Source organism: Symphodus melops (genome assembly GCF_947650265.1).
Source record: "Symphodus melops genome assembly, chromosome: 3".
Classification (NCBI taxonomy): Eukaryota; Metazoa; Chordata; class Actinopteri; order Labriformes; family Labridae; genus Symphodus; species Symphodus melops.
The window spans coordinates 13,518,601-13,537,503 of record NC_136693.1 but is presented as its reverse complement, the minus strand read 5'-3'; the positions used below and the strand labels follow the sequence as shown (position 1 = coordinate 13,537,503).

Genomic DNA, 18,903 nt, shown 5'->3' with positions numbered 1-18,903 from the left:
TCATTCATTTCTTGTCGACCATTACCTGTGCTTTACCTACTTAATGTTCCCCACTTGCCTATCAGACTCTCGATCTACCTAAATCTCAGCTCCTCCCAGGACTTCACAAGTTCTCTGTAACCACACACAATTAGGTGAAAAAGGTTCAGTCTTTATGCTCAACATTTAACCACCAGAAATGTTAAACATGCAGCTGCAAGGCTGCCAGTTTTAAATTAAGACAATTTAAATATACTCTGATGTACTCATGATCAATTCATAGCAAAAATACAAATTAACTGTCCACATTGGTAATTTTTCTTCAGTGTTTTGAAACATGGTAATTTGAAGTTTAAAAAGATTAAGATCCTTTGGAAAACTTTTTTAAATATAAGTGACGAATGTTTCGTCGAATGGCATTGATCTTAAAAAGGGTAATAAATGCAAAATAAACTAATAGTTTTACTGCCTTAGAATGTTTTAACACCCCAAACCAAGACAACAAACTACCGTGGGATCAACTCGATTTTTATTTGACTCTTTTATTTGCTTGATCATATTCTCCAACCCAAAGACAAGAATACACAACATAAATTGAAAATATCCCGTTTAATAGTTTACAGCTTCTCATCTTTAATCAATATTTTATACTTTCAGTCTGACATTCACACTCACCTTGAAGCCATGGAACTGGGATCCAGTTCAACATGTCAAACTTGACTGGAAAAAGTGAACCCTATGCCTTTTCCCTCCCCCAACAAACCAGTAACCATATTGTTTTACAGTCCGGACGGGCCTCAAGGGTTACAAAGAGTTTCAGTTTTCAAAATACAATAGATGTTTTTTTTCGTGATCCAACAGGGAAGGTGGATATGGGGGCATGTCAGATGCTCTTCAAGCCCTTTACACTATTCGCTTGACAAATTAAAAATAAATCAAATATCAACCATCCAATTATCCAAATCATGGGTGTGCACTTTCAGAAACAATGACAGTATTTTGAGGACTAACTGAGCGACTTCTTCTTGTACATGGTAGTACTGACCCCTTAAGGTAGCATGACAGATTTCACAATTTAAATTTATCTTGCAATTCAAAAAAAGAGTCAGGTCAAGAGTAGAAATGACATTATTTACACTGGTTTTCACATGCAGCTCAGAAGCTGAAAGTTGAAATTGCAGCCAAAAACCATGTCCTATCTAGGCAAAAGATATGTCACACACCATCATTCTTTCTATCTCTCATACACACACACACACACACACACACATCACTCCACACGCTGGACATTTGTTTCCTTTGCTTTTCTTCCTTTTAAATAAACAGTGTCCAGAGCACTTATTTTGGGTTCATTTCCATTTTTATATTTAAAACTGTATGACTTACAGCATCACTAAAAGAACTGAGCAGATGTGAATGACAGATTACTGGTTGAATAAGACATACAACACCACCATAAACATTCAGGAATAGATGTATGAAACTTCCTTTCTAAACCCATCGGCCCTCAGTTTTGCACAGACCTTCTTGTGGTTATTAAGTTGTAGCACAAGCCAGGTTTGTTTCTAGGGTGGGTATAGCAGCTCTGTATAAACACAAGACCTAAAAAGGAAACTAAACAAACAATAAATGCCCCCCTCCCCCCCCCCCCCCTTCATATTGTGCCAGGATCAACTTCCTTGTTATGATTCACTAAAATTAACTAAATGTGTTTTAGCCCCACCCTTCATATCAGAGACGACAAACAGAATCTGATCGTGCCAAACAGAAACAGAAATTAACATCGAGGCACAAAAGCAAAGACAGCCAAAAGAAAGCCCCGTCAGACCGAGTAAAGGAAACTGCTATACCAACACACATCTGGAACCACATAACATTGTTTAGCTCTCATCGAGATTAAACTACTGATTTAAACCCAATAGATCAAATAGTAACAAAAAAATAATAATCACACGACAGTAGTAGGGGCCTTGCTTGATTGAGACTTGATATTTTATAAAGTGCTACATGTCCAACAAAAACTTAACCAGGTTACCTTTACAGCACACCAAGACCATAGGGGCAACACTTCACAATGTGTATGTTCAAGAGAGTTTATTAGATCTAAATTGACAAGAGTGTAAACACTCCAGCACGCATAAGGCCAAAAGGAAGAGTTACATCTTGGCAAGAAAACCTGCTCCTCTCTGAAGGAGAGCATGGAAACATGAGGTGTTTGGGGGCATGGAAGCAGATGAAGCAAGGTGCCACTTCTGCTGCTGTGCAGCACTGTGCTTAGGTCTCTCAGTAGTACAGTACATCATCCAGACAACATCTGTTACGACAGACTCAATCCTTATTTCAAAATCCTAAGAAACCCCAATTAGTAGCCTGCTGACTCACCGAACCACCTTTATAAAAGAAGTGAAGACAACACATCCAATCATGATTAAAGAATGAAGAAAAGTTAATCAAATGCAGTTCAATTGCATCCTTTTAAGATTTTTGTACATATGCATACAATTATACTTCCTAGCTAATCTTAAGTCTTCATGTGGGTTTTATTTAATTTGATCAGCTTTCGTTTGTTTTACATCTATATACAATGTACAGGCAGCAGATCATGTATCTTTCACAATGAATGAGTGATGATAAAAGGAAGTCTTTGCAGACTTATGTTGACTAGATCTACTTAGACAATATACATGTGGATAATTGGATTTTTTAGAAAATGGTATCTAAAAAAATGATGAAAGATAGTACAAGAGACAAATATGTAAAAGCCCTCAATATGTACAGAAAAAAAGCCAATATAACAGAAAAAAGTTCAACTGAAATAATTTTCTCCATATACACATCATAGCTCAAAAATATTTCAAAAGCTAATAGTTTCTCTGATTTGGTCACAGAAGTTAGAAGATAGTGAAGCATAGTGAAAAGAAAAGAACTATACAGCCTGATTCAACATCGGAGAATGTCAACACAGCATCACAGGGCTGCTAAGCAGGTTAAATAATGAGATGTACAAACTACCATTAGTTTCTTTCATGCAGATGCTCCCCTTGATTGCTATTTATGCCCACACAAAGCTGTCATTCTACAGCAACTGAGAGTTAACAGAGAGAACATTGTGAGGTATTCAGGTTATTATCCCCGACTGCATGGCCAGAATTCTGATTTGGAGAAGACGAGCCAGCAGAGCAAACCAAACGTCACCAGAAAACAAGTCATCCGAGTACCTCAGCACATGATCCAAAATCACATTGTAATGTTTTTGATGGGGGGGGGGGGGATCTTTATATTTGACGCAAGTGAAAAAATTACATTTCCTAAAAACACTATGAAAGGAATACATCTATTAGCTGCCATTATCTTTACGAATTGCTTGGATTTAGGACTTCTAATTCATGAAATTTGAACGATCATGTTTTTTCATATAATGAGACAAAATGCAATGCTGTTGACATCCAGACTGGACAGTATTAGTAGGCGACTGATCATAAACTCGTCATGAAGACTTGAACTTATCGAATGCAGTGATATACCAATTCAAATCCATCAGGACCGTTTCCCTCAGGCTGAAAACACACGAGCAGACTTACACACAAGCTCATACAGAACTCCATAGTTCAGGGGCTTTTATCTAGCTAAGTCAGAAAGGCACATCACTTTGATATCAGGCATAAATAATTAAGTCAAATTACTGCAGAAATAAAACGTACACTCACAAAAATAGTGCAGATAAGATGAGAGTCCCCATCAGAGAAGATGACAGCCATGAAAAAGAAGACTTTAAGAGGGTGGGGGGAAGCATTCAGTGCATGTAACTACATTCATAACAAGCTTCATTTACATATATGTGCATGGTGACTAAGTTCAACCAGGTTAAACAAATATGAAATGTATTTAATAGCAAGCTAGACTGTGAGGACACAGATGCAGACAAAGTTTAAAAGCAGATCTAAGACACAAATGCAATCAGCTTTTCTCCAGATAGATTTCAACGGTGGATTGTATCCATCCTGAACGAATGAACCTTCTCCCACTATGAAAAGCAGTTAGGCGTTGAATTTATTTCACAGATCTTAAATTAAAACAACATGAGATGATTTTAGGAGAGCTGTGCAGGAAGAACTAAAGCTTTCCTTTTAAACAATCCAGACTGGGCGTTGTGTATCGGTCTATGAATTCATCACTGTGACTACATCCAATACGACAGAAAAAGAAGAAGAGGATGAAGTGGCCTACTGCCTGAACAGGGACATCCCCTTTGAACTTGAGCCAACATGTAACTGTGATCCTAAAAATGTTCAACATGCTTTTAAGCAAATTAATGTAATTCAACATGAATACAACTCTCTGACAAGTTACACATCATGTAAAAAAAAAGAAAAAAAAGAAGTTTATCCAATATGTTTTTGATAGATTTTTCTATGCTGCCATCATAGGACTGTAGGTTCATACTAAAAACCTGAATGCAAAGCCAAAATATTAATGAAGCTATTTGTCTCAACTGCATCTAAGCTCAAATATGAATGAACATAAAACTAAAGTTACTGCAGTGCTCATAGTGGTCACACTTTTCTCTACAGTGACTTAAGAGTTAAAGTGCACCACAGTGAATGGTGTGCATATGTGCTTCCGCGGGGTGACCATGGTGCTGGGCGAAAAGTGTGTGTGTGTGTGTGTGTGTGAAGAATTGTACAACTATGCAAAGAGTTAATGGAAACCAATTAGTAAAAGAAAATAGGAGTTCATTGATTGATATGTTTCCCAATTATTCTGGCGATTCCAATAGTCAAAGGGGTCATCTGTATTTTTCTCCTGTGTTAGATGCTCTGCTGTGTTCATTGCAACTTGAGGACAGCGGACTGCAGTGATGTCACAGGGGGATCCGTTGGAAGAAAAGGAGGGAGGTGAAAGGAAAATGGTTTTCATAGTTCCCTTGGTGGGGCTTTAAAGAGCGGAGGCAGGTCATCACTGCCAGGACTGGGGTGGGAAGTTATTAACCTCAGCCAGGTCTTGCACAGGCGAGCCTTTGAGGGTGTACGTCAGCTTGATCCTCATCCGTAGCTGTTGCTGAAAATGTTACGAGGATGATTGCGTTTATAACAGAGGAAGTTTTTTTTTTTTTTTTTTTTTAAATCATGCCTTTGATTATGCTCCAATGCAACATAATAAGAGGAGATGTCACATGTTTTGACTGCAAATCGTACCTTCTGTGGGTTGAGGACTCTGATGATCTGTGTGACGGTTCCCTGGTTAAGTGCTGGGACAACATTACTGGTAGGGGAGAGAAGCTGCAGCTGGAATGTCTGACAAAGAGAAACGGAAAACTTGTCATGATACCCATGGAGAAATACTGTCGAGTCATTAGAGCAGGATAGAAAAGGGATGTTCATACCGCTAGCACACTTACCACAACTGACGGATCTCCAATTGTAAACAGCTCAATAGAGCCTTTTAAGTTTATTGTTCAAAAACTGTGATTGTAAATAGCTTATCTAGGTAATTCAACATAATCATCACAGTCTTTGCCTGATCCTTCATGACTGCAGGATCTCCAAAACACCAAAGGCCTATTTTTCTGTCTTACTTAGTATAGAAACATTGGCACCAGAGGGAGTTGTATTGCTGTGATGAAAGCAGGATCATTACACTGCCTGCAGAATATTCAGTACCTTACCTCATTAATTCAATACTAAATACTTCTGTGCAATGAAGTAAGTTAAATGTATTATTATTATTATATGCCCCCCCCCCCCCCCCCCCACTTCCAAAAAGAAAAATTTGAAAATTTAGCCAGTCAGTGCTCGCTTACCTTTGGTACTGCAGCCTGAAAAACAAATTCTGTCATATCGGCCTCTGTCGAGTTGGAAGCATGGATGGTAATGACCGCGATGTTTGGATTAGGATTAGCTCTCTCAAAAGTGAAGTCTATTTTCAGACCATTCTTGTTGTATGCTGTCATAGGAGGAATAGCTGTACAGAGATTTTAGAGAAGCACAACATGAAGAGATTAAGAGAAGTGCTAAAGAATATTTCATGAGATGTGATATGTTAATTAATCGGAAAAAAACACAAAGTGCTTTCATGCAGAGGGTAATTCCACACTACGGTATATTTGGGATTGGAGAGTCAAGGGGAGCAATGGATTCTCACCTGCAGCTGCAATGTCATTAAAGAGGGGCTGTGAGGAGAGTCCATCGAGGAGGAAAGAGGGTTGAGAAGTGGGCACAGAGGGAGCAGGAGCAGGGGGTGGGCCACCTGGAAAAGGAGACAGCAACACACCAGGGTTTGGGTTCACTCTTCTAGAATGACTAAGGGTGGACATCACATTTACACTTGTGGCTTTAAAGGGGTAACAGAGAGCTTTAACAAAGCGCCTTACCACTTAACGAGAGGTCACCCAGCAGATCAAGCAGCTCCCCTCCAGCTGAGGCAGGCTTACTGGGCATTGTAGTCTGGATCACTGGCACCACATCATTACCACCCAGCAGGTCTAATAAATCATTAGCCTTAGAGACAAGGACGACATATTCAAATATACATAACCCAAAGCTCACAAGAACGTCATAAGAACCCAACTAAATGAAAAGAGATAGGATGATGTAAGGAACTGAAAAAGAGAAACATTGAGATAAAAGATATAAAAACAAATACAGGAAAAAAACATGTAAATGAGTAAATGGGATGAAAGCAACAAAGAGGTATAAAGAATTTAAAGAAGTCAAAGCAGTAAAAAAAAAAACTAAATAAGAAATTATAAGGATATCTGGGTATCTCATTGAGATACCCATCTGCATTCTGAACTTGTTGGAGGAGGGAGTCATTTATGGCTAATTAGAAATAAACTGTACATGTACACGTTATTTACCGACTGCAACCCTAATTAACAAGGCTCTCACCTGATTGGCTGGCTGGCTGACAGGTGGTGGATGTTTCGGTTCCACAATAGAGGGCTCTGTCTCCCCATTTGTCTGGACTATTTCTGTAGGGCCATTTGAAGAACTCTTCTCCATGATGGGCATTCGTTCTAAGAGAGCTGGCCTGTAATCATGAAACATAAGTGTAAGGGAAGGACAAAAGATTGACCATAAAATGTTTGTTTTTTCCCCCTGAACTTCTAATTTGAAACTAAGTGTACGGTAAGTTTACCTCATGTGGTCGTATTTCTTGAAAAGCGCATTATATTCCACAGCTCTCTGCTGGAGCTCCACATCGATGCTACTGCCGTATATCGACACCACCTTCTTGATTCGGCTAGAAACAAACACAATCATAGGTTAGAAAAGGAGAAATTGACATTAGATATGGCTAAGGAACATTATCTACATGCCATGTACATCTGTAGGGTAAAAGTAAAAGGCCTTTACTCACTTGACACTACTGAAGCGAGTGGACAGCTTCATGATGGCAGTAAGGGAATAACCCCTGGTCACAGGTGTGGACAAGTTAGACACTAGGAGACCTTCCAGCACATCCAGAACTTCATCCTCAGTCACCTTCATCCATAAAGAAAGCCGAAAACACAATTTATAAAGACAAGCTACATCTTTAGTTTGTGTGTCTTTAGAGCTTTCCAATGAACTTTCAAAGAGTACCTGAATGGGCTCCTCTTCTTCACACTGTCCAGACACCAGCAGGTCTCCATACTCTCCTATGCACCAGGACGCCACCTGCACTAGAGGTTGCTACAGAACGAAGACAAACACATCTTTACTCTGGTTCACTCTCAAGCTTTGTTTGAAATACACAAAGTGAATTACAGAATTCCACCTAATTTTGACCCTAAGTGGGGGGGGGTCTTACTTGAGAGATGTCATCCAGCAGTGCTTTGTAAAGTCTCTGTACTGTGTAGGCGTGCATCTCCACACTGTTGGTGATGAGCTGGATAAGGTTGGGAACAGAATCGTCTCGCACATAGCTCCCGGCCTTCAAATAAAAATCAGAATCACAAATACACTTTGATATACAGTATATTACTATTTTCTATTTTTCTTTTATTGGGAAACAAATCCAATAATTTATCAAGACAACACATGAAGGAAAGTGTTTTTGGCGTGTACATACTGTTGTCAGCACTCTCATAATGGTGTCAATGTGCCATCTTTTGGAAGGGGCGTACCTGTAAGACAAAGACGGCATTTTTTAGTGCCAGCTAAGGGTTGAAAAAGCACCATACATATGTAGCTATCTCAGGTATATAAAAGAATGGGACAAATGCTGTCAGAAAAAAATATGTTATCAGCAGTGTCTGTCAGACGATGGATCACTCTTTTTCTCATCAAGCAGCATTGTCATGGTTACAGTGGTGCACCAAACAGAAATGTGCGTCTAGTAATCTTAAAACAGCCGTCTTTTTAATGCAAGGTCGTACTTTTCTGCAGCTAAAAACACTCCTGATGCACAGTCTGCCTTGAACTCAGGGTCACATGAGTCCAGGAAGTAGAGGAGCTCTTTCATCATGCCTCTTATGTTGTTGCCATTCACCAGGGCAAAGCTCAGTTCCATTGCACGTCTGCACAACAATGAGAGGGAGACAAAGGTCAGACACAGCGAGGTAACAGCGAGAAACGGAGAGATGTCATTTATGTAATGTAAAGTACCTCTTGATAGACACATCAAGGTCTTTTAAACAATCCACAATAGTGCTCCGATGCCTCTGCACTGCATTGTGATCTGTCTGTACCGTCTTTAGTAGAGATGTCAACGCCACATATCTGGAATTGTGATAAGAAATGATCAGGAACAGAAGATAACGTTTCTCATGACTGAACACATAAAAGGCCAAGTGAATTATTTACCTGATATTTTTGTCATTGTTAAGAAGGAAGCGCCCCAGTATGTTAATGGCCAAGACCTGCAGGATAAAAGGCTTTTAGGCAAGAACTATTAAAAATACCCATGTAAACATTTGCTACTTATCTTTACAACTCACCCTCAGCCCACTTTCAGACTTGATGTCCATTATAGTCAGTACAGTCTCGTACAGAATGGCATTGCCTACATTTTTACTCGTCTCTGTGTTTGTTGCAACCTGAAAGCACAGATACAACACATTTGTACATTTCCAATAACTTTACTTGAAGGAGGTTTAGCTCATATGCACTGATTATAGTTAAGTTGCTTACCTGTGCAAGGATGTCATTCATTGCTTCACTGGAGTCATCATCACTCTTGCCTAAAATTCTCAGTAGTCTCAATATCCGCACCTACAGAAAGACGATACTCAATCAGTGCCGTTCTGTCAGTTCACTTGGTAAGTTAGATCCGCCTCAGCGATGCTAAAGCTAAACTTTGATTTTAAGCAGATGCTCATGTCTTTCCATTGTGTTTTCTAAAATAACCTGTTCACACAATTTCTGACCATGGTTGCTCATGATGTAGCACACATGTAAAGCTCCATCTAGATCTGCACTTACTGCAAAGAGCATTGGCATGAAGAGAGGCGGTTGTTACCTGCAGGAATGGATCGCTTATGCCTGACACATCATGCTCAGGAGAGTATCCAGACATGATGAGGTTCTTCAGGATTCTTACCAACTGTGGAACCAGCTACAAGAAAACCAAAAAAACACAACAGAAACGGAGAGGTGTCACGTTATTTTGTGTAGACTCTCAGGTTTTAACTTTTAACAATTTGCCGGATCCATTTTTTTTTTAAATCAACAATTATACACGATACATCATATACCTTTAGAGATTGATTATTTTCATTCAAAGTGGCAACCCATTAAACTAATTAAGAGTCACTTTTGTTGAAATTCTTTTAAGATTTCAGTTATATGGTTAGAACTTAAGAGCCTGAATAGTCAGATTTCTTCGGCTGTGAAATTAAAAACCTTGATTGCACAAAAGTATTAGGTTAGAAAAACCTAATTACACACATCTGTCACTGCAGAGCAACATAAACAGATGTGTATGAATAACCCAGGATAATTAATTAATCTAAGTGAGAACAAGGCAATAAAAGATTATCCAAACATTTACTTAAAACATTTTGAAAGAAAACTTAATAAGAGTAGGTCAGAATGTAAACTATGTTCTTAAAGGTTTAGTTCTGATTTACTATGCACAGCTGAAAACACTCCAGAGCAGATCATTTTACAGAAACTCCTAACTGATACACCCCCTACCTTCTGCTGTAGAAATAATGACAAGCAACCAAAAATGTCACCATCAAATTATTGGGTCAAGAAATGCAACCCGTTAACATCCTAATACTAAATAACTGTGGCTCATTACATTTAAAAAAATACCTCCACAAACAGATCTAACAGTGACATAACTACCCTCCAACAGCGGCACAGAGGTGGGAATAATCAGTAACTGGGGACCAGATTTTATCATGAGTTAACACACCTTCCCAACTGCTTTTAAATGTCAGTGACCAAACAGTGAGGTGCATATAAGGCAATTCATGACACTCAAAACAATAGTGTGAAATGTATCTGACAAATGGAGCAACATTTCTTTTATAAATATTCAAAACACTAATTTAGCAATGATCACCGTACAAGTTAAATCAATTGAAATTATAAATTAAAACACAATATGACATAACAGAAATTGGGTTACGTCTGAGGTGACTGTGAGGAGTGATTACTATGTACAGCATGCACCAGCTATGAGATCAGAATGTACTCTTACCTTCTCATTCTAACACAATGCAGGAATTGTAACAAAGACAAATGACAGAAAAAATATGAGGTAGATGTTAGGGAGGGGAAACTGGAAATCATTCACTTTCAGAAAAGCTAAAAATAATGTTTAGATCATGAGCATGAGTCGTGGTGCTTCTGGCACAGTGATTTTTTTTTAACACCTAAAGGAGGAGAGGTACAGTAGCAGTTGAAATACAAGAGGAAAAGACAGCGATAGGAGGTTAAAATAAAAAGAGACAATCTGGACGTAGAACAAACCTGTATTCTAATCCAATCCTTGTCTGACATCTTAGGTTTAATGATAAATGAACTTAACACTGTTTTAAGTTTAACTATAGCAAAAAGAAAAGTGTATGCAAAGTGAAAATGACATGTGCTTAAGAAGAATGTCGTAATTATTCTCATCAACTCCTAATGTTGGGTAAAAGAATCTCTTTGTACCTTTCTGAAGTGTGCCAGCATGTCAGGACTTCTTTCACACATCTCTGTGAGGAGAACAACTGATGTATGGAGAACACCTGAGGAGAGACGCAGGGAGGGTTGGAATGGAAATTAACAAATGGGTTTGGTTTTTGCCACTCAGTACTCTTGTTTCATCCAGCAACGCCCCAATGTCACTGCATTCAGATTAATGGAACATGTACAAATATACAGGCTGTAGTGCTCTTGTAGGTTTTTTTTTTTTTACCAGTCAGGTTGACCTATCACACAGCAGCCATGGTGTCATGTAAAGAATATGATGTACTTGCATGAATAAAAACCACAGAGGACAGAATGTTACAATGTTTGAAAGCACATCAAGTGAGAGCTTTCAGTAGAAACAGAGGTGGGGATGTCTGAAGCAGCATATACGCTAGCTTCTACTTTGATCCTCTTCGTTTCTTAGTATAAATACACCAAGACAAATTCATTATGTGTGTAAGTGCACTTGGCTATAAACATGATGATTCGTGTTAAATTTAACATACCTCATATTTTTACATTTTAGAGCCATGTCATCTTTTATTTGTTTCTGAATTGCAAACAACTGTGCCTTTTGCCAGTTGGCTTATTTGCGGCCTTGACCCACAATGTGTCTCCCCTATATGGGGAAAACACAAGCCCTAGAGTTTATGACAACCAATTTATTCTCCTGTCCTCTGAAAAGGATGACACCAGAAGGACAGGAGCTGCACTGCTGCTGCTCTGAGCAGAGCACTGTGAGGGGCAGGAAAAACACAAAACTGAATTTGTGGAGGACAAGCACACTTCCCTGTGAGCCAGTGACTCCTGAAAAATGGTTTACACTTACCATGGTTCTTCTCGCTCAGCAGGTTTTTTGTGGCTGGAAGGAACATTTCCATAAGTTCTGGAACCTTCCTGATGACGTGAACTGCACACAACGCCGCCTGTCAACAAATAACACTATCAATGAAGAACAGTCTGACCTTTAACCCTGTAAGTGTTTTGTGTATATGCTCAAGACAAATGCCTACAGTTGTATGATTAAATTGTCACCAAAGACTTTAAATCATTCATCATACAAATACGACAACGATGAGGGGCTTACTTTTTTCCTCAAGTAAGAGTTGGATGTTTTGAGCAGCTTCTCTACCTCCCCAGCCAGGTCACGACACATTTCTGAGGAACCCATGCAGCCCAGAGTGCACAAGGCCAGACCCTGCACGTACTGAGTGCTGTGATTCAAGTCACTGGGATGGGAAGAAAAAGGTTGATTGAGCTGATAAGTATGCATACAAGGAAAATGTGGATGACAGTTCAAATAAGACAAGTCAGAATTTGGTGTTCAAAACAACCTTCAATGCTAATAATAATAATAATAATGCACATCATTGGTAGAGCACTTTAAGCACATCTCAAAGTGCTACAGAGTAGCAAAAGAAAAGAACAAAAGAAAACCCTCCACTTACTTCTTAATGCAATTTGTCATTAGTAGGTGGACGTCCTGCCTCTCGTCCAACAGCAGCATAGCCCCCAAATAACCTATTCGCTTGTCAGTGAACTTCTGGGACGCAATCAGCTTCAGGCACTCCAACTAGAAAACAATTCATCATTCCACTTAGCTGTCCATATAGATATTAATTTTTTTAATCATCAGATGATCAATTGCCATTTAGTAGAAACAAATAATCCGCGTCACACGCTGTCAGTGAGACACTCTGAAGAAGGCGAGAGACATTCGCCGAAACTGTCAGGTAAAGAGCTACATCTAATCTGATACTTTATGTCTGAAAAAAGAAACAAAAACGCCTAAAATAATCCTCCCAACATCCTACTGTGTACCCTCCCCAGTATGCAGCCGACTCTAAATATGTCTGCCAAAATGTCAAGAGAACTCTACATTTGACCAACGTGAAACCTTGTTGCAACACAAACCATGTCGCTTATCTGTGCTTGTGCATGAGCAACTGTACTATGCCTACACATACCTCATCCAACTGTGCCAGGGAAGTGTACTCAAACAACCTGAACTTTGAGGGTCCAATGTGCGGGTACTGGTTTCGTAGTGCGAGTACAACCTAAACCTGTTTGGTTGCAGCTCTTCACAGATCAGTGACTGTAAGGCTAGCTCAATTCTGACTAACACCTCACACAACTCATGTTAACTTTAAATGTAGCTATCGTCACATACCTGCCCAAAGTGTGCCGGGTAACCCAACATGTGCATATAAAGTAGCTTTGCCACATTTCTGCAACGGTATGTATTGTCTTCCTCTCTAAAAGATGAGCGGATAGCAGCACACTCTTTCTGGATCATCTCACGCTCCTCTGCCTGGGTCCGTGCTGTCCGGATAGTCCGGATCAGCTCCCGCAGTCTGATCGGAGCTGGCATTCTCTGGAAGACACAAAGAAAAGAAAAAAGGTTGGCAAACATTGCCGTGGCACTGAGTTGAACCACAAAAAAAGACTGAATTTGTAATGAGGAGACTTTAAATCTAAAGTCTCCTCATTCTTCTAATAACATTTCTGCACCTAAATCATGTTAGCCTAAGCGAGTGACTCCAGCTGCACATTATGGTATGTTTTATGGTTCAGTAAGGTAAGTGCAGTGCATGTAATGACATGCTTCAGTTTTCATCTTATGCCAGTATTCCCAATTGCCTAGTTCTTCTACCGAATGCAAAAATATACAGACCTATCCTGTAACTTCAGACTGCACTTAGGACACCCAAACAGTTAGCAAATAATCTAGTGGATGTTTGGACAACAGCTAAACTTTCAAATAGCATCATTGAGAGGGGAGAGGCCAACGACAGATGAAATCTTAACAAGAAAGGTTCTGATAGCTGGGGCTGACATCCTTCAGACAGCGGGTCCATTGGTTGATGAGTTGGTGTAATTTTAGTCAAATTTAGCTTTAAGCCACAAATAGTTTTTCTCATCTTTATCAGTGCATGCTAAGAAGTGAGAATTAATACTCATACTTAAATGTTCCAACAACCAAATAATTAACATTGGTTTTAAAAAAGCTCTGACAGTCACTTGATGTTAGTACAACCTGCTCTGTGGTCAGTTTCGCCTTGTTACTTAAAACAGCATTGTGCAATCAAGTTGCCATAAAATGCTCCATTACTGCCATTAACTGTGAGAATAGAGACCCAGCTGATTCAACATTTTAAATCATTAGAAAGTGTCCATTATTTCTCTGTGAGCAGAATTTACACACTGATAGAGTTCCAGGTTTCAGATTTCTATCTCTGTTACGTTAATGCTGACATGCAGATTCTCAGGCACACAGTTCCACACAATTTAAAATTGAAGAACTGAACTTCAATCATTTTCCAACTGGAGGGTTATTAATTGCGAGCCTCCTCTCCTAAGAAAGAGCTACATTTGGTCTCCCATCTCATGAGGCCTTTTATCCGGAGCCCTGCAGAACATCATTAAGCAGCTAGGGGGACAGAAACAACAGTAATTGCTTGTCAGGTAAATCCACAACGAAACAGAAACATAAAAACCATTTGGACCCAGTAGAGACCCCTGAATATCTTGTGATAAACTAGTGGAATGCAAAACTCTCATTTTGTTATGAACAATTGTGTTCCTCTTATGTAAAGTTTGTTTACAGAGAACATAGACTAACATTCAACAACGCTTAGTTTCTTCTCAAAGTAAGATGGAAGATTTCTCTGATCATCAAATATGTCAAACAATCAAAGCGATATTACATTCCTAAACAAGTGCCACCAAGCTGTACTTCTATATCTATATAAGTTGCTTTCTACTAGCCTGCTAATATTTTCACTGGTTATCAAATAAAATGTGTATGTTAGTGCACATGTTCAAACATTAGTCTATGTTAGTGAGATCTACATAAAACCCATTTTGCAAGCATTAATACTGTTGATGCTAGCGTTCCTCTCACAGAGACTTGTGGAAATGTTAGTAGGCCATGAGCTGGCAGTTTGCCAGAGACAGCTTTACATGGACACTCACTTGCAGATCCTATTTCCACATGACACAGACTCATTTCTAGATTAAGTTTACTGTGAAGAATGCGCTTTAGATTAACTTCACTCTTCATTTTTGTTTGAGACACTTGGTTGCCCAGGACTTTTATACAGGGAACTTTGCAATTCTCTGAGATGCAAAAGAAGGATCTCCTCTCTTTTCGCTATCATGACCCATTGTTAAAAAGATCAATTGGAATTTGTTATACCCTTGATTACTGAGTGAATAAAGATCCTGGCATAGAGGGAATGAGGACATCCTTTGTTGCATAAGGTGGTGGTTTGTAGAGAATCCTAGAATTCAAAGTGGCCAGACAGGAACAGAGAGCGTGGTCAGGCAAGGCCATGCTTTAATAAAGCGAGTCATCTGCTATCTGTGTTAAGGCCATTTCAATGACCTGAGCTGAATGGACCGTGTTAGGGTCTGTAAATCGCTAATTGCTTCTTGCTGTGTTAATAATGAAAACGTATACAATGTAAAAAAGGTAAATCCCACCTCTGCTGAGAGCTGAAGCAATAAAAATTTCAAGACCTTTTTCTTGCAGTACATCTTTAAAAACATACAACCATGCCATTACTTTGACTTTAGGATGGATAGGCCAAGCGTTTTTATTTTAAAATAAAAACACAGTAGTTAGTTAATTCAAAAGCGTCCAGGTGAGTAGAACTCAACCATAAACTAAAACAAATACTGTTAGACTGTAAAGTCAACAGATCATGGTGGTGACTACAAAGAGGAGCAACAACAGCCCATACTGGTTTTTAGAGATTTGTGGCCCAAGTGTGACAATGAGAAAAAAAAATGCAGGTCCATACTTGTGTGCTAAAATGTTCTAGTTAGTTTTTTAGCTGTATTTCAAAAATGTTACGAGTAGAGCTCATTAAAAGTGCACAACACCGCGACAAAACCATGTTTTAAACATTTCTCTCTTGGTATCTCAGAATGACTCCTTCTAAGACCTCTGCATTTCTTTATGACATTACACTGTCTAACACCATGGGTCACTTAGTCAGACCAAGAAATATCATATATATATACACACACATATATATATATACATATACATATATATATATATATATATATATATAAAACGTATTTTTCCTGTTTGGAGAAAGTTTACATGTACTGTGAAATATTCAAGGCACACTTTTCTCTGAGAAAAAAATAAGAGCAAGCCTCAATAAGCTTCCAAAAACAGACAACCAGCAAAGGCAAGAATCATGCCACAGTGAGAGGGAAATAAATATAGACTATTAAGTGGTTTAACATTAGATTATTTACCACCAGAAGGCTTTTATGGGGGGAAATGGGAAACAAGTCATAACATCCAGTACTGCTTTCTCTGTGGGAAAGGGCTGCATAGTTGAATAAGATAATCAGACTGTTGCAATGAGAGGAATTTACAGAGACCCCACTGGTGACAAGCTTTTTCCCTTTTCAATTTACAAGGCTATCATAACCTGGTGCATTGTGCCTCCTTATTTTCAGTTTGATCTCTAATATGTACTCTCAACAGAAATACTGTCAGAGCCGACGACTGTATTCCTCCAGAATCATCCTGTCTATGTGATGAGTGGTGTCTCAAAGTACCATTTAACAGTTTGTACACCTTATACTCTGCTCCTGACACGTAGTCATAGCTGTGACCCTTCTCCAGTACTAAATAATACAAGCTTTTTATAAACTAAAGTTGTACGATCATCAGTACTATCGTGTATACATTTGTTTATTCCTTATGGTTTACAACTGGTAATGTGCAATTGTTAGTTAACGTGTACATCATCGGCGGCAGGAGAATTTCAACCTTCTCTCTCCAAGAAACACTTTCATGTGTAACAATTAGTCCGCTAAAGAATCTAATAAATGTCACAGAACTTACTTGAAACACAGGCACAGAGCTGAGGGCCATAACAAAGTTAAAATCTAACTATATGGATATCATGTGAATCTTCGACCAAACCTGAAGAGAATCTGTAGTTGCCCAACAAGTCTCAAACCAATCAACACTGCAGAAACCAGGTCTCCTCATGGCCACCCAGGCAGTGGCTTCAGTTTAACTATACAAACATGTGTCTGGCTGTGGCTGTTTCAAAGTAGCCAGCAGGTGAAGAAACTGACAACAATGCTGAAAAACAACAGCTCATGCTCACGTAGAATTTCTCCACCTTCTTCTCTTTATTGGGCTGCTGTTACTATGAGCGAGTAAACAATACATGGTATATCTTTGAATGTAATATCTATTACTGTAATACTATTACTGAAATAATTTATAAAATTTGGAATATCAAACAATTTTTTTTTTTAAATTGTCACAACATGTGACTGAGATGGGGGACAAACAACAATGCCTCGAAATTAAATGAAATAGATTGTGTGGGATTAATGAGTGTTGACCCTTAAATTAAAACAAATCAACTTCATCAATTTGCTCAAATACGAGTTGGGCCTCAGAGTTAGTCACTAACTTCACTGTAAACAGTTTTAAAGGTGAACTGGTTTGAGTTAAGGTCATGGCTGTCTTGGTTCAAGTCTTGTTTTTAACACCAAAGAAGAACTCTTTGAATCCTGGATATCTTTTCACTACAAATGATCATGTTGACAGGATGTAAAAGCCTGTGCAGTGGATTGTTTTTTTTTACATCTCTAACCTGGTGAAGAACATAATGTTATGGACAGGTGTGCAGGAGTCACCTGTACTGCACGTCACGCTCACTTCCTGCTCACAGCTGACTTCCTGAACGTAAAACTAGCGCATTGTTTCATAAGAACAAGTCTTTTTGAGGCGACGAGAGACCAAAATAAAAATTAACATGCGTGTATCTTACCCGTCAATTCATTATTACGACGTGTACTCTTCGACAGCGGGATACAAACTTGTGAAACTAAAGCAAAAACAGTCCACGTCCTGAACACACTTAAGCTAGTTGTTAGCTTCCTGGATAGTAAAACGCCGTCCCTTGACGTATTTCTGAAATGTTTATGAATATCCTACAAATTAAAGCAAGTCTGAAAACAAAATGCAGCTTTGATTAAAAAATTATAACTCTTTATTTCATGTAGCCACTCAGAACTAGCTAACATAAAGTTATAAAAGGCGGACACAGGTACACTAAATATTAAAAGGTTGACAAGCAGCGTCACCTTGACTGAAGATTTACACCAACAACATTCATGTCGAATAAAAAAACACGACAGGACATTAATGAGTAAGGCTGGGCATGACACCTGAGTCTGACCGCCGACTGAACAGGACATGATGCAGTTAAAGGCCTCCTACAGGCATTTGGATTATAAACTAGCGAGTCCTCTCTCTCTGTAGCTTTAGCTGGCTAATGCTACCTGACAGCTCGTACCTACACTGTCCGAGCTGACGTGTAAATACAGGTTAAATTAACGTAGACTGGCTGGAAATATACTAAACACACATTGCCATTACGTGTTGTCGATGTGAGACCCCCACACACAGCTTAAATATGGCATAGAGCGTTAGCTACATCCCTAGCCCAGCAGGTTGTTAGCATGCTAGCTAACTTAGCTGCTGACAGGCACAACCCCGGTACACTGACTTCACATGCAGCGACACTGACAACGTACACACACTCAAGCAATTCATTAATAGCAACAAGTAATGCAATCTTCATATAGTTCTAAAGACATATTAATATCAGGATATACTCACAAGCCGTAATGATACCAGAAAAGAACTGGAATCGTCTCTATTAGCAATGGAGGGAGGAACACACTAGACATGCAAAATGGTGGCTCCTCCAGCCTCAGCGCATCTACCGCAGGCGGAGGAATACACTGACATCGTAGAGGTTGG

At 39.1% G+C, this 18,903-nt stretch overlaps 1 protein-coding gene across 1 annotated transcript; it reads right to left on the bottom strand.

Moving 5' to 3' along the window:
• Positions 1-573: 573 nt before the first annotated feature.
• Positions 574-18,867, bottom strand: ap1g1 (adaptor related protein complex 1 subunit gamma 1). The gene is made up of 23 exons (XM_079338807.1): positions 18,760-18,867; positions 13,258-13,461; positions 12,536-12,660; positions 12,175-12,316; positions 11,917-12,013; positions 11,067-11,143; positions 9,421-9,516; positions 9,093-9,173; positions 8,900-8,998; positions 8,766-8,821; positions 8,568-8,681; positions 8,339-8,479; positions 8,032-8,086; positions 7,771-7,893; positions 7,563-7,652; positions 7,339-7,463; positions 7,117-7,221; positions 6,867-7,008; positions 6,350-6,476; positions 6,121-6,225; positions 5,780-5,940; positions 5,175-5,273; positions 574-5,037 (listed from the first exon to the last, which is right to left on the bottom strand). Exons 2-23 carry the CDS (start codon positions 13,456-13,458, stop codon positions 4,936-4,938), a joined length of 2,463 nt encoding a protein of 820 aa, XP_079194933.1. The 5' UTR covers positions 13,459-13,461; positions 18,760-18,867; the 3' UTR covers positions 574-4,935.
• Between the last annotated feature and the right edge of the window lie 36 nt (positions 18,868-18,903).

Excerpts from the sequence above, each read along its gene's own strand:
- ap1g1 (XM_079338807.1), bottom strand. The coding sequence starts at position 13,458 with ATGCCAGCTCCGATCAGACTGCGGGAGCTGATCCGGACTATCCGGACA. Across the intron at positions 8,822-8,899 it reads AGTCTGAAAGTGGGCTGAGG|GTCTTGGCCATTAACATACT; the intron begins GTGAGTTGTAAA and ends TTTATCCTGCAG. Across the intron at positions 5,941-6,120 it reads TAATGACATTGCAGCTGCAG|CTATTCCTCCTATGACAGCA; the intron begins GTGAGAATCCAT and ends ATCTCTGTACAG.